Source organism: Streptopelia decaocto (genome assembly GCF_964273445.1).
Source record: "Streptopelia decaocto genome assembly, chromosome: 2".
NCBI lineage: Eukaryota > Metazoa > Chordata > Aves > Columbiformes > Columbidae > Streptopelia > Streptopelia decaocto.
This window is the reverse complement of record NC_138655.1, coordinates 55,824,061-55,847,787: the sequence shown is the minus strand read 5'-3', so window position 1 is coordinate 55,847,787 and position 23,727 is coordinate 55,824,061. Positions and strand designations below refer to the sequence as shown.

At 38.6% G+C, this 23,727-nt stretch overlaps 1 protein-coding gene across 1 annotated transcript in view; it reads left to right on the top strand.

Moving 5' to 3' along the window:
• SPIRE1 (spire type actin nucleation factor 1) overlaps nt 1–23,727 on the top strand; it is a 134,270-nt gene that overhangs the window by 9,962 nt on the left and 100,581 nt on the right. Inside the window, exon 2 of the mRNA XM_082046309.1 lies at nt 3,276–3,310. Within this exon, the coding sequence (XP_081902435.1) occupies nt 3,276–3,310 (35 nt within the window). The remainder of the gene's footprint in view (nt 1–3,275; nt 3,311–23,727) is intronic.

The following is a 23,727-nucleotide window of genomic DNA, read 5'->3' as shown; positions in this document are numbered from 1 at the left end:
AAGTCATTTCAGCCTTGATAGGTGCAGTAAGTGCATGTTTCTTGGGCCAGTACTGTTAATGCTGGTCTCAAGATTCCCACAGGAATGAGCTGATAAGTCACTGCAAACAGCTCAGGGAAATCTGTTAAGTGTATAGCTGGACTCAAGGTACAGAGGGATATGGAATGGTATTGTAGGAAAACATTCTTTTGCAAATGTAATAGACCCAGGCAGGATGTCTCAGCAAAGCATATTTTAGTAACGATTTTGCAAGACCGGGTGTTCTACCTAAAGGTAGGCACACCTAATAGGGCAAAAAGCCCCTGCTTATATCCCCCCAAAATCCCGGCCGCAATTTCCCTCCCCTGTTCCCCATTGGTTGGGTACTTCAGGGTTTACAGACTATCCCGAGGCACACAATACCCTTCCCCTTATTTAATCTATTTAAGATATGGATTCCTGGTACTCTGGCTACACTTCCCCCTAAATTAACTTATCAATAGAGGTATCGGTATGTATACAGGTGTCAGTACATATTACGGGAAGAGACTGTGTATTACATTAAGAATTCATAGTCCGATGTCTCTCGGTCCTTCCCCCCTGCTGGGGTCAGGTGCCAGGTCCTCAGTTATGTATAAACAACAGTTCTTCGTTAAATGTTCCTTATAGTATGGTTAGTAGTTACCATAATGCAGAATATCATATTAAAATGTTGTAAGTCAGTAGTTTGCAGCTGTCGGGAGTACTGTCTGCGGTGCATTTAAGTTGGACTTAAACTACTTGTTATTCCCCCTTTCCTCCAAGCACATGGAATCATGACAACACTATTGCTTTTAAAAGCGCTGATATAAATGTTGCCCTTCTCTTCTATTGTTGCCCGCTTCACAAGTAATAGGAATAAGTGATCCAGTTTAAGATGTTCACAACATTTTTTTTATAATAAAACAAAAATTTAATGATGATTTGCTCTGAAAGTGGTAGTCAATTTTGATGGTACAATGTATGAATTAAGGAAGGTTTTCAAAGTTTGAGTGCTTTTCCTTGAAAACAAGCCTTCATGGAAGTCTATTGAAGAAGATATGTCAAAGGGGCTGTGACATAAGCTTCTTGCTATTTCTTTCACAATTTTTACCTTACTTGTTTTGGTCTGGGCTCATTAATTTGTTTTGTGTTTCAGGAATGGGTTAAGACTTCTATTAAAAGGATCTTCATAGAATCTCAGTGTTGCTGTGAGGTGTAGCAATTAATACTTTGCATCTGTGCTACTGAGAGGATCTATTATAATATATAGTTTGACTCCTACTCCATTAGACTGTCAGAGACGCAAGTCAGGATATTTTAAATTATCAGTGATTGCAAACATTGGTAGCTTTCTGTATGCCCTTGCATCATTCTAGGTTTAAAATTACTACTTTTTTCTGAAGCAGTATCTTTTAAAAAATTGTATTTTTTTCCAAAAGAGGCAGCATACTTCTCCCCCTATCCGCCCTCCCTCCCCACATCTTGACTACATTTCTGTGATTTGATTTTACATCATCTTGTATCGTGGAGGTATGTTGTTCTGGTCATCTGTCATTTGAGTTTTACAGAAGTAGCCCCTAGTGTTCATAAATCTGCTAATAAATGTAGGGTTATTTCAAAAAAGTTCTCAGCAGATTTCTCCCATTTATAATTTATAACAATCACACGAATGTTGTTACCATTTGAAAGACAAAATATGTCTCTTACGTGGATCTTGGAAGTGAATCAACCAGAATTACCAGTCCTTTTGAACAGATGATACGTGATGCAAAAACTGCCTTTTAAAGCCGCTCATGTGTTCTTCATTTTGAAGTCAAGACACTAGTGCTGAGCATTCCGCTGGCATTGGCAGCAGCTCAAAATAAAGATCAGCAACTTTCACAAGGTTTGGTGGATATTCCCAATTCATCCAAGATGTGTTTGACCTTTAGTTTCAAGGGGAAGATGGGCAGTTCAATATGAAAAATTAATCTTTTTCTCAGCAGGTGACTCTCCCCTAGTGCCGACAGTTTTGCATGCCGTTCAGATTTAATGTATTAAGTCGGTCGGTCCTCTGTGCAAACATTATGCTAACCAGTTGGTTGAGCTTCCTTGGGCTTGCTGGGCAATCTGATGAAACAGCCCCTCCACTTATGGCTACAAATTGCAGGCTCTTCAGAATTATTGCAGTAAATCCTACGGCTACACTGGGTAACATTCAGCAACTATTGCTTGTAACATATGTTCTCATTGTACACACAGGCAAGCAAACACGCGCCGTTCTAGTTTTTGAGTGCATGGGGACTCAAAATCGTGTCATGCATTTCCTAAGGGTGAGTCCCGTCAGGACCAAAGTCACAAATCTTAAACTAGCAGTGCGGGTGCAGTGGAGCCAAAAAGCAAAGACAAAAAGATTACTCTTTTTTAATTACCAAACTCTATGTGTTTGGAAATTAAAGTTTTGGGTGGCTCCCCTTTGAAAGGAATATGTTTCTGTGGAATACTTGGCTTATTTGGATGTCATTTTTTCCAACAGAAAATCATCCTGTCAGAATTACTTCACCCTACTTTGATATGAACTATTAATATGAAATTATAATCTTGCTGATCATAGTGAAATTGTACTTTCCTAATATGCTAGGAAATTTCAGTCTTATGTTTTGTAAGCTGTCAAGCCATTTAAACTTTTTTACCAAAGTGTTTTGTCTTTGAGAAAATTGAGATTTCAATTTGATAAAACAATTCAGAAACTTAATTTTTCCGTATTATAGAAATTCCAAATTGTTGTTTCTGAACTCAGAGAAAATGCAAAAATTGACAAGAGGGGACTTAGAAAAATATTATAGTGATGTTTTGACTTTAATTTCCTTGAACTTTGTGTTGTTGAACTCTTTGATATCCCAGGAGTATCAGATGAAACACTGGCTTTTCCCTGTTTTATGAATTAATGTTGTTTTTCTCTCTTGAAATAATTATTTGCTGCTGCTTAATTGAAGCCAACATGTTTTCATGTTCCCTACATGGCCAAGCATCAGTCATACAATTTAAATAATGAAGCCAGGCGTTGAAGACATCTTTTAAAAAGAGAGTATTATGAAGAATCCAAATAAAGAGGGCAGGGCTGCCTTCTTGTGAATTCTGTGATGCATACATAATAGCACTATTATTGAAATGTATGAATAAAGTAAGGCAAATAATATTTGGCGATTACTCAAAAAAGTTACTGAAGTTTTTATTTTTTTATTTGCTAATTGTCTTTTACTTAATCCGAAACTTTATTTTTTTTCCAATTACAGACACATCGAGCCGTTTACACTGCACAGAAATGGAGGTGAGTGAAGTATTTTGTGTTCTCTACTGGTGCTGGTTTAGCTCAGCTGTTTTTCATTAACTTAGAGTGTAATGTGGTACATTTATAGTGTGGACTTGTCATTGCAAAGTTGTACCGTGAAATGCGTGTTGTATTTATGACTTTTGTTAACAGCTGCATAAATGTGTCTTAGCATGGAATATTTGGTCTCACATTCAGAAACAGAGGAAAGGCCACGTGATTTTCCAGGAGCAAGACTGAAGATACATTATGCAGCCAATGTGATCTTGTTGGATATTAATTTATTTTAAATACTTTTTTTTTCCACCAGAATATTTTATTTAAATAATTTCTGTTGGATAAATTCTCTGAATTCTTTAGGAAGCGCTAGTAGGGCAGGGAATAAATACTTAGTGTTAATGGACTGGTTTGGTGATTTTTAACAACCCAAGAATTTGGGTGGAAGCAGAGAAGATAAGTAGTCTCAGAGTTGCTTGTCCATCCAAAGACATCCCAGTTTCAAATACTTTTATTTCCTTTATCACTTGGCAATATTTTGAGGCCAAAGAAATGCTGTTTTATGTCTTGCTGAGGTAGCTACAGAACCACAAATTGAGTTAAGTCTGCTTGGTTTATACCTTGACCATTATTTGACTCTGTCTTTGATACTAAGCTGTGACTGGTGTTCTAAGAATGTTCAAACTATCATTTTGTCAGATTCATAGACTTAATTCAAGACTGAAAGGAAAACTTAGTAGAATGTCTTGTTGAACAAGACGTGGACTCATAGTATAATTTTTATTATCATACAGAGTAAATAATGTAGTCTACTCCTTAAATAAACTTTTCCAGCAATAAATACAATTTCTGTGTCTTTTGCAGGGCAGTCTTTTCTCACTGCCTTTGAACTTTCTTTGAAATGTAAAACTGAGTTTCTACTTCAGTGATTCCATCGGTACCTCAGGCTGAGCCTGGAGATGGGGCAAGTGCCTGCATCTTAATTGGCGGGTTGTCTGTTTTCTCATCAATAATATATATGAAGGTGACAACTGCCGTTACTGAACGGTTTGTACATATAAACTGTTCACGGAAACAGCTGGTTAAAAACAAAATGAAAAACCAGCTAATTCAACTACAAATGGTAAAATGCTAAAGCCATCTTGATCTTTGCAAGTATTTATAACAATAGGAAAAGGAAATGTTCTTTCTGCAGGATACAGTGTAAGGAGTAATTCCTAACTGATGTGCATACAGAAATTGGAAGTAGGCACATCTTGGGTTTTTATGTGTTCAGTTTCAGCAAATGCATCCTGGTTTTGTTTCAGCATTTGTAAAATCTCAGTTCATAAATCTAGTATTTTATTTGCAAACGATAATCTAGTGTGTCATTTGCTTTGCATACTAAATATTGTTTACAATTTTGCTTTGTGTTTTTTAATGGAAGGAAACGAAAGGCCCTAACACTAGAAATACAGATAATAATAAACGTGTTAAAATATTTTTAACAAAATATAAAATATTTCATTTTGGGAAAGTAAAAGTGCTTTTGTTTCAAATGAAAATGTCTAGTGAGAGCCAACTGCATATGCTATACTTGATCTTTCCTGGGAAAACAGTTTTTAAATTTTGATATTTAAAAAAATATTTTTTGTTGATAGCTGGAAAGAAAAGCAGATTAGAATTTCCCATGAGACAGAGGCTTCATTTTAAATTGTCTCTCACAAGCAGCACTGCGACCATTAGCATTTTAACTCTTCTGTTTATCCTTGTCATTTTGAAGGAGGTTATGAAGGAGTCAGTGGCTTTTTCCTCCTCCGAAATTCCTTTGGGGCTGCAGCTTTAGGCTTGGAGTTGATGATGTTTGTGATTTTCAGAACTCGGAATTCAGCAGCGACAGCCCATCTCACTTTTTTGATTCCTGTGGAAAAGAGTGCGGCCTGGTTGAATGTATTAAAATATGTGGGAAGCTTCTTAAAATCGCAATTAATGTCGTAATGTTTTTGCAAAACATGTAGACTACCCTGAACTGGTACACCATTTATTTCAAGTTAGCAATACAAGTGGTGTGTCAAGGTCAGAGTCCAGCGGCCATAATGGGAAGATGGGAATAAGGAATAAGGTGACTTTATTTAATCTGCATCTGCCGATGACTCTGCTACGTATGTAATGACAGCGCTCCTTCCTTGTCTCGGCCGAGATGGTGAAGATTATATAAAATATGCCAGCCTCATTTGTAAACATTTAGTACTCATACAGAAAGTATTCGGTGAACGCTACGTGATTCATACGTAGGAGGGTTTAATTGCCGTGTATTTGAAAAGACCCACCTAACTGAGCACAGGCCTGTTGTGTGTGATTAATATACTTAACCAGTATGTATGCTAATATAAAGATACACGCACATTTGTTTTGAAGTCAGAAATGAATTAAATAGCCTGTCCCAAACAATGGTGAATAAATTGTTCAACACCATTCAGCTCATGTCAAATCACAGAAGGAATCTATTGTAGAAATGTTTTAGGGAGACTGTGTGTGCTCTATATGCAAATTCTATTCAGGAGCTATCAGTTATATGTATCTCTAATTATTTAAAATCTTAGCATACAGTGAAAATTATACAGTACCTGTCTCTGGAGCTAAAATTGCTCTTTTTTTACATTTTCATTGGGAACTTGAAATATTGAAATATTATCTGAAATATTTCAGATAAAAATTTAGGGAAATAAATATATAGGTTATAAGGATACTGTGTTCATTTTGATACAAATAAGAATATACTTGTTACTTTATTGTATTGATGCAAACAAAATCAACCATCTCTCTCTTGCTGATGAAAATGAGAGTATGTATTTAATAGCACAGAATGTTAGGATTTCAAAAGAGGTGTCGTAATTTTGCCTAAAAATACTACCACACCTACACTACCCACTCAGGCAGTTTAAAATGGGGTATATAGCATATACTGGTCTATAGGATTTATTTTTTTATCCTTGTTGAGTGTACACAGAAGTAACATTATGATTGAGGAGTAATTGCTGCAGCAAACAATGCTTGTCATGTGCAGTGATAATTACTTTGTTCTATTAATACTTCTTGAGTGTTAACCTTATGATGAAAAGGGAGAAGAAATGTCACTGCATGGAGGAAAGGCAAGTTGTTTTTTTTAAGGAGAATTGTTTCTCTTAGTAAGATACGACTGTGGCTACCATCAAAATAAGTTTTTATTATGCTTTGAAAAAATAAAATTCCGTGTGAATGCTTGGTTACAAATCTGGTAATTCTATGAAAACTTTTGATTCCTTGCACTGTTAAGATGAGAATTAACAGGGACTCAGAACTGGCTTCTAGAAATCAAGGTACAGGGTGTTTCAAAAAGATGGACACACTGACTCAAAGTTGGATGGGTCGCATGGGACCCCAGGAGGTGGAGTGAATGTAGAGAGTTTATAAAAAGGTTACTAAAACTTGATAAATCATTATACCATTTGTAAATTTTTGTGTAATTGTAACATGTTGCCATAGTGAAATATACTGCTTTGAAATAGGGTGCATCTTTTTGAAACACCCTGTAGAATCGTGCATCTTTTCTTGCGAGCGTTAAGTCGTGCTTGGGCATTATGTGCCAGTTCTGATAAGCAAAACACTCATCCCTTGCTGATGGATTTATCTCACAGAGAAGCTGCACGTCCAGCCTTTGAGGGACCTGTTACTGTAGATACCTGAAAGCCCATTCTGTGTGTTCATTGATGTGGTGGTTCTGTGGCAGTCAGTCTGACCTCCTGGTTTTCCTGGATTACTTCATAGTCACAGAGAAACAGCTTAACAGACACTTGGTTAAATAGTGAACACACACAAGAGTAGAATTTAGGTTTTGATCTTTCGTGTTTTGTAATGACCTGCTTTTTCAAGAGGATCTTTGTGGTTTTTTTTGTGATTTGTATAAGTGTTTGCATCACATTGGGAGGAGGTTGATCTTGGAGAAAAATGGATTTCTGTTGTTTACTTGCTATAAGCTTGGCACATTGCCCTTTTCATTCAGCAATTTCATTAGGAATACACAGTGAATATTGGGCTGGAGAACTAATAATGTATTTGACTAAGCTGATTTAGTGATAGTCAAATCCTGCCATCTGTCCAGAGCCTTGAAGAGAACTCATCTGTTCCTTGTAAAGGCTTTGTAATTCTGCAGTGTGGTGTGATGTGCCTTCATAATCTACACGCCTTAAAGTTGCACAGGATTTATGACAAAATCTTCATTCTAGTGATGCCAGCAGTGAACCTTTCAGTCAGCTGGGGAGAGTCCAGAGGCAGATTTCGGCCTTGGTCATCTGACAATTTCACATAATGGTTGGTTGAAGACTACGTCTTGCTGTAACTTTGATCCCTCCAGGGAACATTTTGCCTGCGAAAAGCTCAAAGAGCAGAGCATGGAGCATTAAGTTAGTTGGTGCTTGCGTTTTCTGATGTTTTTTTGGCTTGTGTTTTTAAGTCTCAAAGCACAGAATATTCCCTGTGTAGTTGTGGTAACTACAGAATTACTTAGTTTATTCATGAGATTAACTGTGAAAGTTTGCAAACTTAGTTTATCTGACCCTGAAAGGGTTCTCAGACTTTTGGGAGAATAAGATAATTTGTACCAGCCTTTAGTTTTTGCAGAACCCTTTCTCTATAGATTATATTATATTTTCCCTGAGAAGATACCTATTATATCAATGGCATTCTATCATATCTATCTTAGCTATTAAATATACTGATTGACATAACTATTGTATAAGTTAGCTTTAGGTGCTATGTTTTAAGCAGACCAGTGCCTGTGGACATGTTTGTCTGTCTGTTCAGACCAAGAATGTAATCTGACTGCTCATTCAAACTGCAGGAAAAAATTAAGAATTAAATGTTGTTTGCATGCCTGCAACTTAATAGCCCTTTGTATTGTCCTTTGTTGTATATAGTAAAATACAAGTTTAGAGTATCAGTATGAGAGTGCTATGTTTCCTACTTTTGCTTGTTGTCAGAAATACATTTTAAGCTACAAAATTTATTACTGCATCTCTAGTCTGCTAAGTCTTTCAAAGGCTTCTGAGATTATATGACATTGTTTTTTCTATGAAGTCTGCTAGTTATCAGCTTTCTGTTAGAGATGCTGTGTTTTCCTGTCTCTGTGCTATGTAGTAGGTAGTTAATAGTAAAAACATAATCCAAACAAGGGTTATGCTTTCTGGGGATGAATAGAAACAGGATAATAGTTCTTAGAGTGATTGCATGGAGGAAGCTCTTTGTTATTTCTTGGTGGATTTTGCCTAGGGCAATTCTGAAACTGAGGTAAAATACACCTCCAGAGTTCACTAAATTAAATTTCTATGGTAAGTTTGACCTGATAATGTTGGCTTTTTGGTCTGTGTGGGACAAAAAACAACCTAAGCCTTCCATTTTTAAAGATCTCTATTCACTCAGATGTCCAACATCCACAATGTAAAAAGTATGCAGAAGATTTACAGGTAATGAGAAAAAAGTATATAAAATGTAGATTAAATAACACACCAACAGCCCACAGAGAAGCTGAATCTCTGAATGTTTCCTGTGGTTTACAGCCATTCTTTCCCTGCACCTCTTCAATCCACGTGGCACTTGCACTGATGAAGCTGCGAGTACTGAATAGGTTCAGTAGGTGGTTTGATTTTTGGGAAGCCAAGGGAAATCAGACTTTAGCACATATTTTTTTAGGAGAGCAAGGAGCATTCTGGTGAGCTGGTTGAGTATCTGAATACAATATTGCATTAATTTTGTACTGCATTTTTTCCTTCCAGATATTCTACTTTTGATATTGTAGTTATCTCACTGTAGGACATGAGTAACTTCCTCTGACTGAAGTGGGTATTAGTGGTGTTTAATGAAGCATAAACATAGAGATATTTTTTTTTAATGTTATGTTCCTACTAGATTATTCAATCACTTTAAGAGATAAAGTGGCTCAATTGAGGTGGTTTTTTTTCTCTTGTCTGTGTGTTCCTAATTGATCTTGGGTGGCTGTAGCTCTCTCTGACTCTTGCATAAAGGCCTTTCAATGTCTAAGCAGCATTATTTCAACAATAACATGTATTACTAGATTAGGCTAATTTTAACATAGCTAGGATAACCTAATTGCTTGTTTATCACTTTTTAATTTGGTCAGTGGTCAAAGAAAATAGAAATTCAGGGGAGCTAAACACTTAATTTTGCTTCAGCAGTTCAGTTACCAGCTATCAGTTTCCCAATTTATAATTTAAAAAGGAATGTTGTTTTTTTTTTTTTTTTTTAATTTAACTATTAAGAAAATGAAGCAAGGATTGAAAGATGAAACAAATAATATCGGTAAGTGTATTTTCAAAATGAAGAGATTTGAAGTGAGAAAAATAGTTATTTATGAATAAGGTGAATCCAGAGTACTCCCACCTACTTTGTTTAACGACACCTGTGCTCTTCTTTTCAGGAATAGCTTACAGTAACATAGAGTCAGAATTCCTGCTTTGAATGTGCTTAGAAATATTGATCTAATTCATCTATACCATTCATGTATAAAGCAGATGATGTTTTAGCGTATAAATTCTTGTTAGCCACTTTACATATATATATATATATATATATATAATACTTAGGGAAGTAACATTATTAAAGACTTTTTTTTTCAGGCAGCTTTAGCTGACCTAATGAAAATGAACATGTGGAATTTTTATGAACAAATAGGAAGCGTGGTTAATCTTTGTTTAGCTTTTAATTTCTTTTCGCTGCCTCCTGCTATCTTATCTCTGCTGGGAGCAAGAAGAGCTGCTGTCCTCTGGTTCTGAACCTGCAGAAGTTTCAGTTACTGCAAGAGAATGGAGGAGAGTTGTAGAAATGTGTCCCGTCACAGGATTTCTGAAGGTTACTCAGGGAAAATACTAAGAGTAAAGCTTAAGTGGAATTTTAGCCAGATACACTTTTTCAGTAGGTTAATAACAGGGCAGGTGGTGGTGGCCAGTTCAGAAATTCCCAGCAATACTGCCCTTGGGCGTTCAGAGATCATAAGGCCTATTCTAGCATACAGTGAGAGCAGCACAAATCAAACTGTTGAAAACACACTATGTTGTATTTTTTTTTTTAGGTTAGTTTCTAGGTTTTGGTTAATACATACTCAAAACTTTTTTTTTTTTTGTGCTTATGACTGAATGTTTTTCTTCACATGAACACTAACATGTAGCTTTTTATCTAAATCACTTGACCTGAGAAGCTGAGATGTTAAACAAAGGAAGATTTGCAGTCGAGTCGTGAGAGTGTGCAGCGCTGCGTGCTTTCGTTGGCAGAGAGGGTACCAAATCCGTCTCGGGGCTCACTGAGCCAAAAAGGAGTTTTTGTTAGTTTTGTGCTTTCTTTTATTTGACTTGACACAGTGCAACTCATTTGAGCTTTTGTTCCAAAGTGAACTTTTTAGCAACTGGTAAGTTTCTGTGCTCCCCATGACCTACCAGTGCCAACATTTTCATCTTAAACTCTTTGATTTTTTTTTTTTTGTCTGGTGCTTACATGTTTGTAGTGGCAATCATGGGAAAACAAAGCAAACTCCAAGATCTCTCCATAATGGCGTGGTGGAAAGACTCTAAAAGATGTTCAGTGCTGAATGCTTTGGTTATCATTTAGTGTTGCTGTGTGTTATAGCAGGTGAAGTAAAATACTTCTATTTTCCAAAAGGAAACACAGAGTGTAAATTAAACATGCAGGTAAAAAAAAGGGCGACCGAATTCTAAATGTGTATTTCATCACGTCCCTTTCTTCTATTAACCAGTAGTAATTATGAAGCACCTATAATGCTTTTAGTGCTTTACCCTCAGCAAGAAGTGGAAGTTAAATAATTAACTAGGACAAGGCAAGCTGTTCACACTTAGTAGATTAACTCCTGCTTCATTTAAGCAGGTAGGGGTATTCTGTTAAGCTGATGTTTTTTCTCTTCCATTTATTTGTCCCTAAGCCTGAAACACTCTTGTTCAAAACTCCTGTCCCACTTCTCGTATGTATTGTACCTTTACTTCCAACCCTCCCTCTCCTGTTTTCTTTCAAAATCTTCTATAGTTCATTCATTAACTTTCCTTTATTTCTGTTTCTCCCTAACCAAAAAGTTAATAATCTGCTTTTGTGGGTGTGTGTTAGTGCCTGTGATCAATCTTTGATGAGTGTCAGCATTGCAGAGATGACTCTCTGCTCCAAATGTGTTCTTTCACAGTTCCCTGCGCTTCTCCTTGTTCCTTCTGTTGGTCCTAGTGGATGTTGTACTGCTACCCAAATTCATTATTTCTCTGCGATGTATTTCTCATTGTGTCTTTATCTTTCTCTGTTATCTGGACTTGTGATATTGGCGTTATCTTTGACTCACACTCCTTCCTCCAGATGCTTGCCAAATCCTTAATTGCCTTCTGCTCAAAGCACCCCTCTCTTCTCTGTTGCCAAAAAGATAAGTCAGGCTTTATGGGTTTTTTTTTTTTGTTAGGTTGTCTTGGCTAATGCAAACTGCCTGGCACCTACTCCTTCCTTGGCGATTGTGTAAAATAGTTTTTCAGAGTTTTTTGAAAGACCCTTTCTGGCTGCATTGTGGTTTTGGTGTTGCTGTGTGTTGCTTTGCTCTTCACCTGTGGCCTGCACATTCAGACTATCCTGTTCCTACTGTAGTATGTCTGGAGCAGACGCCCACTGCAGAGTAAACAAGTTGCTCCATCTGGTGTGTTCGCTGAGGAAGATGTGCCATTCCTCGTGTTGGGCGTTCTGTTTGCTTCGGAGCAAAACTCTTACAAATGTTTCAGAGAACATGCATGAGAAAAATGTGCACGTATTCCGCTTAACCATGTATTTCTAACTCCTTCACCATTTGGTGACTGTGAATCAATACTTTTATTTGAATACACTTTGTAGCATGTCAGATTACACTTGTTTTTTCTGAGCATGTTGCTCGTGCTTGAATATTTGAGTATTTCACTTTTATTCTGGAATTGAAAGCTTCACGAAATTCCTAGGTGTTCCACAAATGTTTCATTTAGTTGGGCATGGAGAAAATAAATACAGTTGGAAATGAATGAAAACAGTGAAGTCATTGTGGTCTCTGGTCCCTGGCCACTTTTATGCCTTGTAATTTTCCAAAGGGCTGCTCTTCTTTATAACTCTTTGTATTGTTTGCTGTTGGAGTTTGCTTTAAACCTACAACCAGTAAGGCATGCAGAAAATCGTTCTTTTGCCTTTTCTTCTTTCTTTATCTGTCTGTACACTAACAGAAGGAATGTTGTCAATGAACTTTGGCCAGGATGTGTTCGTAACATCCAGCATTACTTTTTCAAAATACTTTTAGCTTTTCTTATCCAACTTAATGTACTTGAGGATTTCTGCTCTGATTTCATTTAATAAACAACCTTTTTATTCTAATACCGTTTTCCTCAAAATTTTGCCTTTATTCTTGTCAGCTCTTACTTAGCTTTTTATTGAGATGTGGTAGACAGAGCTGGTGCTGAACCTGGCTTGCTTTATGCAAAGTCCGGTGCTTTTATTGCACAGTCTAAAGGACATTTGAACAGTAATATTGCACGTGTGTGGAGAGTCAGCTGTATGTTTATGCCTGTAATGTTTAAAGCATTGGCACTTGGAAAATTTATGGGAATGCAATTTGGTTTTCATGTTTCAGATTCATTACTGGATGTGAAATAAAAAGTTAATCTGAAAAATTTAGGTAAAAATTGTTAAATGAGAGAACGGAAGAGCAGCATGCCATTGCAATGGAGAGAGTTTTACCACTTATTTAGAGGGATTATTATAGTAAAATTATTTTTCAATTTGAAGTACTTCATTCACTCATACCACCAACATGTTTGTTTAAAAGTTAAAGTCTTTTTAATCCCTGGGCTCCCAACTTTCTGAAGTGTTGTCTGCTTGCAACTTGCAGATCCTCCTGTTATTTCTGTGTCTTGTTAGCTAGTTATATATGCAAATATAGCAGTAGACTTTATGGTTTAAAACTCAGACCAGTAGTAAAAGAGGTGTACGCTGAATTTGACATTCACTGAGTTGCCCCGGTGACTTAGTTATATGAATACTAGAGTAGGCAAGATGAGTGTTTGGTGAGAGAAAATAAATGCTGTTCTCATTTTAGAGAAATCAAAATTAAGTTTGAAGCCAGTGTGAGGTTTAGGCTGCATGGTGGAGCCAGCATAGAATCTAGATTATTTAAGCCTTAATCACAAAACCAAAAATCTTCAGTTTTAAAATACTGCCTGAAATAGCAAACGTGTTACTTTACTGCCAAGAAAATAATAATTCCCTTCAGAGGCATTGAATCAAGATACTGGGAATTTACTTTCAGGCTAGGCTATTCCTTTTTTTCCTGTGCAGATTTCTTAAATACTTTAAAATTCTATTTAAGTAGTAACCCATTCTCTTTCAAAATAAATCCCTTATCTTTCAGGGTTATACATGTAGATGTTGCCATGTAATAAGAAAGCAGTCTTTACTTTCTATTGTTCACTTGCTGGCAGTAGATAGACGGGGCTTTGTTCCTCAACAGAAGACAAACTTACCCATAAATTTAATGTATACATTTCAGACAGAGAAAGCATTTCAAAACTGATGTAGAACGTTTGGAGAAAATAAAAATGAATAGTTGCAAAGAAGAAAAAAAAGCATATTTGGGAGGATTTGAGGTGTGAGTCGTATTTAGGTATGAGTAGAGGGAAACTATTCCAGTAATAAGGGAAAGAAGCATCAAAAATTAACAGAGAGTAAGGAAACCTTTATTTATTCCAGCATTTGGAATGACATTGAAACAAATGAGATCTATTGTCATTAAAATATGGATGAAATAATGTTTAATTTCACATTGTGGTAGTACTCTAGTAAGAAGTAGCAGGACAGAAAACTTGAAGAAAAAAAAATGTTAGAAGTGAGCAAGCTAGTGGTCCTAAAATTAGAATTTCATTTCACAAAATCTGCTTCAGAGGACTGGTATAATTTTTCAGCAGGCATATCATGAACGAAGATATAATCATTAAAATCAACCCAAACCTCACTGTGGATTTACAGTGTAACACGGTGTTTTGGTATTCTTCTAGCATTTCAAATGTCATATTGAAACACTAAGTGTCAAATTAATGGGATTCCATGCACTTTCCTGTCAGTGGCTCATCCTTTTGTTTTTGGAAAAGACAGCTTGCATATGTATGAAGATCTTGGTTCTTCAATCTTACGTCTATCTGAGTATCTAGATAGATGGATTTTACCAGACAGTGAGCACTGCAGCAGATACACACACAGTGTCTTGCATTTCTCATCTTGGCATGGAAACTTGAACATTATGGATTAATGGATTATTGTATTTGTGTTTTTGTTGATATAACTGAAAGATACTGTTAATCAAAGGTGGCTGAATTTATGTGACACTGTTTGGGTTTTTTTTGTTTGAGTTGGCCTATTACAGATTTTACGATGTGACTGTGAAAGCAAGAGTTAAAAAAGCTTTCTGAATAGAAGACAGGAAAGTGTTAATTGCTGTGCTTTTGCCCTGTTCAATGGCTATAGCAACAAGGAACATCAGCTGCTTCAGGCTTTATAGCAGTTACAACTTCTGTGGCTTTGATGCAGTGAAACTGAATTGTTAGACTGTGAAATAAAAAGCCCTTCTAACATCAGTTGTGCAGAAACTACAAAACACTGTGTTACTTTCCTCACAAATTATGTTTTTATAGTCCCAATCCCATATCCAAAGCAACTATGTGTGTAATTACATTTCCACTGATACATACATTGGAATGAGGAATGATACTTTGTCTCTCAGTGCTAGTTCCCACGTTCATTCAAAACCTGGATTATTGTGCACCAGGACACATACAAGACTGGAGGTTCTTACAGTGCTCATCTGAGCTGCTCTGTCCTGGCTCCCTGTGAGGTGCAGAAGATCTAGTTGAAAGCACGTCCATCCCTCTGAATCACCCAGCACAATAGAAACTGAGTCTTATGGATTCTTCTGAATTTACTTATTATTCATTCTATTGTAATGATCTTGACTCACTCATACTACTCTTCTATGTCCTTTTCTCCCTTAAAATAATTATTTTCTAATTATTTTGCCTGTCGCCTCTTCGTGACAGACCTCTATCTCTTGAGTGAATTAAGATCCCAGTCTGCCTGCTTTTTTGGTTTTTGTGTAGTTTTTTTTTTTTTTTGCTTTCCTGTAAATTGACAGTAGACAGCAACCTACCTCCTGAGAACAGCTTCCTCAAAGTGTACTTCTTGTCATCCACCCACACTCTGAGTATCTCTGCTGCTCCACAGAGATCCAGTAACTCAGCATCAAGTTGTCAGTGGTTTCAAGTTCTGCACACAGAAGGAGCAAAGCCCACATCTGCAGAAACCCTCCTTGTGAGGGTGATGGGTGGCTTTTTAGACCGTGTTGGGGCTAATTCCACTGTTGCTCTCATGAGGGTGTCCTGAGCAAAAAAGTGAGCAAAAGAAAGAGATATGAGTGGATAACAGCAAACGGTTGTCCTCAGCCACAAGTATTGCTAAATACTGACTGCCCTGAGCCTGTCAGCTGCTGCCATTGCACTCCCTGATAACACCTAGGGCTACAGAGGGTCAGGTTACTGAATGAATTGGTGACTCTTATGGATGCTGTGTCCCTGTCTATTGTATGCTCCTGGCATCTGAACTTTGTGACTTGTGCAGCGTGGCACTGTGTACTCTTGACTCTGAGGTGGAGGAATAACTCATGTAATTACTACACAAAGTCTCTGATTTGCTTAGCTTCTTTCATTACAGTGACTGACTCAAGAATGTCTTCCAGGATTTGTACAGTCAAGAAAAACAAGTATTGTCACTTTCCAGCCTTCAGAGAACACTGTTGGGTCATAAGATTCTAAGCAACTCAATTCCTGTACCACAAGACACTGAACTATACAATATCCTATTGGATTTGTACCTTTGGCATCACATTTACCGGTGTGTCTGTCTGTGAAGTTGGTCTTCCTGTTAATCACATTATTTATGAGGAGACATTGAAGATCCTATGCCAGCTGTTCTTATACAGGCAGTTTACTTGTGTTTTCCTTGTGCATCCACAAAGTTTATGAACTTTATTACTTACTCTGAGTGTGAAAAACTGTCTTTTGACATTCACAGGTCTAAGCCCTTCCTGTTATCTCTCAGATATTTGTCTCCACTGTGGAGGCTGGCCATCCCTACTCAAATCCTTTTGACATGGCTAATGTGTTGTGCCAAGACTGATTTAATTAGCTGTGGCCATGCTGGCTTTGTTGATTTCCATTTGTTCATTGGAGCCTCAGCTGCATTAGAGTTCATGTTGGGAAGGTTTCCAGCATTGACTTGTTCCGCATGGCCACCATTAAGCTATGTGAGATTGCTGAGAATTTTGGTGACGATGCTGTGTGCTAAGGACTGTGCTGTACTCTGGGTCCTCACATGTATGAAGACCTCTGTGATCTGCTCTTTAATAACTGTGAATTTGTGAGACAGGTCTTGAAATCAACCAAAGTTAGGATGTTATTGAATTGTATAATAATATAGTTAGAAGGGACCTTTGAAGGGACCAGACGGGGTGGACCAGATGACCAGCATGCTGAAGATAATGCTAACTTCAAGTTAAATGAGGTTGATAAGGACTTTGTCCAGTCAAGTTTTGATTGCATCTAAGGTCAGAGATTCCACAGCCTCTCTGGGAATTCTACTCCTCTGTTTCACCACCTTAATTGTGAAGAACACATATGCAGACAGCCACATAAACACAGAAAAAGAAATTCTTAGTAGTTACTTGAAAATGTTATCCACAGGTATGAGTATATTCTTTCTGTCTTGTCTTTAATCTACTAGGACTTGTTTTGAATTGCAGATTGAGAAATACTGAGGGCATGGAGGTTAGTGCTGAGAGCAGAGCATTGATGTGGCACCACAACATGACAGACAAAGCCATGAGCTCCTTCTCAGAGAACTGTTAAAGGTAGAAACAGACTTTCCAAACTCTACCGCCCTTCTGTACTGAAATTTTGGGTTACAGATCTTGAGGAATTTGGATCACTGGTAACAAACCTCTTGTTCTTAGTTTCTGTGCTTAACCTTGTATTTGTACGTTTGGAAAATGGCTGACACAGTTTTCATTCCAGTGATTTCATGAGAGTCTTCAATGACTGTTCTTATTTAAACTTTGCAAATCATTCTAAGGTATCCTTTTTTTCTAATACAAGCTCATGTTTTATCATGAATAGCAAACAAAACCACAGTTTTGTGTATGTATTTATATTCATTTTTGTCATGGTGAAATAGCAGACAGAAAGAAGGCATAGTGTTGGTGTTTCTTGTTAGCAGCGCAATTTTATTGTTTAATTTGCACAGGTGTAAAACAACATCAGGAATTAGCTTGTGTTGCACAGGGTAAAAGTCAAGTGAGACTTGGTAGCTTTTTGTTAAACTATGGTAAGTGCATATGTGCTCATCCTGAATATGTAGATATCTGAGGGAAAAGACAGTTTCCCTTTAAGTGAAATGGTAATCTCAAGAGTCATAGACCCTTGTGACTGGTCACAAGTTTTAGAAGAGACTTCAAATCACTGAACTTAATGTTACATAAAGTTTGTTGTTACTTAACAAGTCTTATGGATTGTAATGTTTAAAATACACACCATGTGTCCCCATAATGTAGCCAGTTTCAAATTTAATCGAATGATCCCCAAAAGACTGTTAGGCAACTTTTGTCATTAGACAGTTGGATATATTTCATTTTCTTGTTTAGATTGTATCACTGTTAACTTGCAGTAAAGCTCATGATGAAATGTTTTCCAGACGGATAAGACTGGACAGTTTCTACATAAACTGAGAGCTCTTTGTGTATCTTGGATCTTTCTCACTTTGTATGCATCATTTTTTTTCCCACGTGGATGTCTCAAATTTAAATACATGTTTGCCAGTGGTTATTTGTATAGAAGTTACTTATAGAAGGACAGCTACTCAAAAACAAGCAATATGTATTATAAAACTTTTGCTCTTTTAATGCCTATATAGATAATTCAGTTGTAAAATGAGAAGGCTTCAAGATAAACAAAAATTTTTACGTATTTCCCAGATATTAGTCATGTTTTCTTAGCTGTTCATTTTGTTAAACCAGCCCAAACATATGCTGTTTGGAGCACTTTGGTGATATATTTGTTCATGTTGCTGTAATGAAAGAATTTATGTAAAAAGGCCAAATCCGTGTGTGTAAATTGGTCCTTTTTATTGCTCCTTGGATGCTCTGAGTTAGGGTTATTCTAGCTGTGTTATTTATTCATCTGCATTATCCTCCCCAACTATTTGTTGGAAAGAAAGTTTGTTTTGTTTTGGTTTTTTTCCAGGTTCGGAGGGGAGAGAGTCTAGCATGTGGGAGTCCCGAAATATTTTAATAGGTCGGAACGCCCTCGCTGACCGGGCACGTGGAGATGAGGTGTCGGAGACGGGGCAGGGAGGTTTGAGGGAGGAGGCAGAAGAGTTGCCCTGGCTGACTCACAGCCCGTCACTGGGAGCGTAGGATGCTCAGATGGCTGGAAGGAATGAGCCGTGATGTTGGCTCAAACAGCTTTATTGCTTCTTGAAAGAGAGTCAGAGGCCCATCTGGAGGACAAAGTACAAACGGGACGAGGATGCTGCTGCTGCAGCCCCCACGTGTGCGCTGGGGAGGCCGGTGCTGCCCAAAATGAATCTGCCAGTGCAGGACTCACAGTAACGCGATACCCAAAACTGATTTGCGGATGTGAAAGTTGGTGTGTGTTTGTTTTCGGTAATTCCTGCAATAGTTGTTGGCATCCTTTCTTTTAAAGGAAGGTCTTGTTTATGTGATAGTGTTGATAGATCTAATTGGTATTAGTTTCATAAACAATATTGGCTTAAAAAGGCTATTGTTCTCTTGCACAAAACCTTTAATGACTTTATTACAAGTTTTTTTTCCAGGAGTTGCCTAAATATAATGGACTTCATTTAATTAAAAAATGAACAACACGAGTTTGTTAGTGGGTCTTATGATCAGTTATGAAACAAGTGTAGCGAGCAAATTGCCAAATTTTCTTCATTTAGGAGAATGAAGTGTTTCTCTTGCTGAAGAACATGACTAGTATTTTGTCTCATAGGTCAGGAAAATTCAAGGTAAAGATAGAGTTCAGTGCAGCTGTCTCACAAGCTAACTTGCAAAGTCAGTATATATTTCAGTATCTTGCATCATGTCTGGACACTGGGTTGTTCTTGATCTTGACTTCAGACGTCTGATCTTTCGATAACACTTTATTTTCTGATAGTTGCCACATACTGTTTAATAGTAGAGTACACACTTTTTCCCCCTGGTATCTCTAGTGGGGTTCCACATGGATCCAGCTTAGGGCCAGCACTCTTCAATGTCTTTATGAATGACTTAGACTCAGGACTTGAGGGATTGCTTAGTAAGTTTGCTGATGACACAAAATTGCGGGGACCTGTCGACACTCTCAAGGGCACAGAGGCCCTGTAGAGGGATCTGGACAAACTGGGCAATCACCAAGTGCATGAAGTTCAACAAGAGCAAGTGCTGGATTTTGTACCTGGGACACAGCAACCCTGGCTGCACACACAGACTGGGGGATGAGATGCTGGAAGGCAGCCCCATGGAGAGGGATCTGGGGGTTCTGGTCGATGGCAAGTTGAACATGAGCCAACAGTGTGCCCTGGCAGCCAAGAGGGCCACCCGTGTCCTGGGTGCACCAGCACAGCATTGCCAGCCGGGCAGGGAGGTGACTGTCCCGCTCTGCTCTGCACTGGTGCGGCCTCACCTGGAGCACTGTGTGCAGCTCTGGGTGCCACAGGATAAGAAGGATATAAAGCTACTGGAGAGTGTCCAGAAGAGGGGTCACAAAGTTGGTGAAGGGTTTGGAGAGGAAGCTGTATGAGGAGCGGCTAAAGTCACTTGGTTTGTTCAGCCTGGAGAAGAGGAGACTGAGGGGAGACCTCATGGCAGCTACAGCTTCCTCACAAGAGGAGGAGGAGGGGCAGGCGCCAAAGTCTTCTCTTTAGTGACCAGAGACAGAGCCTGAGGGAATGTCAGGAAGATGTGCCAGGGGAGGTTCTGGTTGGACATTAGGAAAAGTTTCTTCCCCCAGAGGGTGGTGGAGCACTGGAACAGGCTCCCCAGGGAGGTGTCACAGCCCAAGCCTGACAGTGTTCAAGAAGAGACTGGACAATGCCCTCAGACACATGGTGTGAACTGTGGGGTTGTCATATGCAGGGACAGGAGTTGGACTTGATGTTCCTCGTGGGTCTCTTCCAACTGAGGACATTCTATGATTCTATGGTATTTCATGGTAGTGGGGCACAGCACCCCGTGCCAGAGCCCTGCACACACAGGTGCGGTGGCTGCCCATGCCCAGGGCCAGCTCTGCTGTGGTGCAGCTTCGGCTTTGGATCAGGTGGCTCTGAAAACAGCCGTGTCAGAGCTGTAAAGAGTCATGAGAAGCTTTGTTGCCAGCATTCCTCCTTTCTTCTCATGAGCAGCGTTTAAGCTGAGCCTTTGCATTTTGTCTCGAGTTACGCTGCAGCTCTTCCACTGCCCAGTCACATCCCTCACTGGTCCTGACCTTCTGGTTCGCCCTCCTGGCCAAGCCTCAGACCTGCCTGGTCACCCTGAGACCTCTTTGGTGATTGTGCACTGTGGCTGACCCTGATCTCTGTCACCAGGCCTGCTCTGCTTTTCCTGTTTGGGTACGTGGGGCTGTGTCCCTGGTCAGGGACGGCACGGCCCCTGCCTCTGTTGTGGTCACCCTCAGCTCCTGACTCGCCTTCCCTTGCGGAGGTGGCTGCTCTTGCTGCTGCCTCGCGTGGTTTTCTTGGCTCATTCAAAAACAGGGAGACTTGTTTCCTTTCTCTGATCACAGCATAGAAAAACAGTACAGAAAATAGACACACATGGATGCTGAACCTCGTGGGTAAGGACACACGCACTTCTTTTCTCTCCCTGCTGCAGTGGCAGCCAATATGTGCATGTGAGTGCAGATTTGCAGAACACAGAATGCAAAGGATTTTAAGGTAAAGTTATGAAGGATTTGGAAAAGTCATAGCTTTAATGCCTCATCCATCTTGCAAGTATCATAATAGGGTATCAAAGTAAATACCAAGGAGTTGTCTATGTTTGTCCCAATGCAGTGCCATGTCCTATCTGCTGCCAGGAGTCAGCATGCCCCAGCGTCTGACGAATTCATTCCAGGTTTGCTGCAGTATTTTATATCCACCTCCTCTTCCCAGCCAGTGGAGATGTCACAATGACGGGGGCAACATCTGCGGAAGAGCCACCAGCCAGTGGGGTGACTGTAACCTGCCCATTTTTACATCTTCCCACCCTTGATGTCTGTTTTATGTGGCCATTGTGAACAAGTCACAATATAACTTGAGATTATTACTGGGATCATTGTGCCTGTTTGCTTGAAGGTCAGGGACGTGTTTGTGACTGAGAGAAATTCCTGTGTGGAAAGACAAACGTCTCAGTTGTTTCATAGCAAATTATATTTGGAAAGAAATGTTCTTACTGAACTTCTGAGAAGAGAAATGATGATGTCCACTTACTTTATGAGTCAGAAAAGAGCAGGCTTAAACTCTCAGGCCAACTAAAATAATTCAATAAATACTAAATCTCACCTAATACCATAAGTAATACCATACCACTTACTTTCATTAGCAGTGTTAACATCATCACACAGTACTGCAAAAAGTGTTTTAAAGCAAACTAATACAGTTTGTGTATCCTGGCTCTCTGAAGAGAGGAAAGAACATGCAGAGGGAACTCCAAATAGGAGCAGTAAAAGCCTGTCCTTTCTAAGGATGCATAACAAAGTGAATAGTGTGTCCTTTCTCCTCTTGCAACATCTAAACTGGGAGCTGTTTTCAAGGAACATCAGTTTTGTGACTTCCATATTATTAATATTTTAGTCAAAATTTTGATACTAAAGTTAATTTTGGACTCTGCAGAACACAGAAAATTGTCCTTTGCCCATTTTTCATTGCTGTCCAAACAGGAATGATGACATACTTCATGTATCTGTGGAACTCTAAAGTTGGAAGTATTTATTAGATAGCTTTGCTTATCCTATTATTGCAAACTGGCAAAGGAAAAGAAAACATCAAAAATCTTCCATTTCAAAATTGTTAAGTCAATATTTCAGAAAAGCCCAGCAGAGAAGATGACAGCTGTTATCTGAGACATGACCATTCTGTGAATGAAAGAATTATATGTGTTAAATGAAGAATCTGTTATTTAGTCAACTGGTTATATCTAACATCCTACAAGGTGAGCATCACATCATCATCTTTTTCACATCTTTCTGCCATTCCTCTGATTAAGCACTGCTATTTTAGTGATATAGAAATTTCATTAAAAACAAGAACAGAAAAAAATTCCATATATTACACTTTTTTTTTTTTAAACTAAAATATCTACATATCGGCTACACACTGGCTGAGGCTGTGAATCAGGGGGAGTGGTTGGAATATGAATTGGCGCACAGATATTTTTTTGGTAGCTGTTGTGCAAGAGGACGAGCCTACTCAGCATGACTGTGCCATTTCCTGACTGATGTGGAGTGGACAGAAATTCCCCAAGCAGTGAGTTGTAGCTGAGATTCTTCCACCTTGAGCTGATTGATGTATTTGGGCTGCCTTCAAAGCTAAAAGGAGCAGAGATTACAGTGCTTTGGGTTTGAGCATGCAGTTTTTCCAGAAAGGAAATACTTAGGAAAAAAAACCACTATATATCTGTGATGTTGCCATCTGTATAATAATACCTAATACAAGTGGACCACCTTGGTTAGATAAATGCATGATACCTCAATCAGAAACGTAACTAACTCTTGGCTCAATGGTTGCCTTGCAATGTGGTGTTTGTGCAGAAGTCTGGGCTGAAAGATGACAACAGGCACAGCTTCCAAACAGAAGACACAAAATTTAAGACTTGTAACAACAGGGAATACATGGCTCTTTGTGTCAGCCCATCTGAGCAATCTCTGAATGCGGATTACCATGATGGACCACAGCTCTGCATGAGTGATGCTCCCGTAAACCAGTTTGCAAGAGAGTTTTCTGGCTTGTTGGAAATTCTGGTGGCGTGCGTAGTGTGGGTATATCTTTCGTGCACTCCAAGTCAACATGCAGAATAGGTGCTTTACTTGTTGCTGAAATATGCCCTTTCGTAACAAAACTGTATGTAGAGTCCTACATACTACTCTACTTTGATGTAGGGTATAATCGATGAGTCAAACTTATTACAGTTATGGGAGAGGTTACTTATGGTACTTGGACTCAAAAGTATCAAGGAGGCAGGGAACAATTGATTTTTATTTTTCTTGCAAAATGCCATTTTCCCCCCCTTTCTCCTGTCTTTTGATGACTTTCTTTGTACCTTT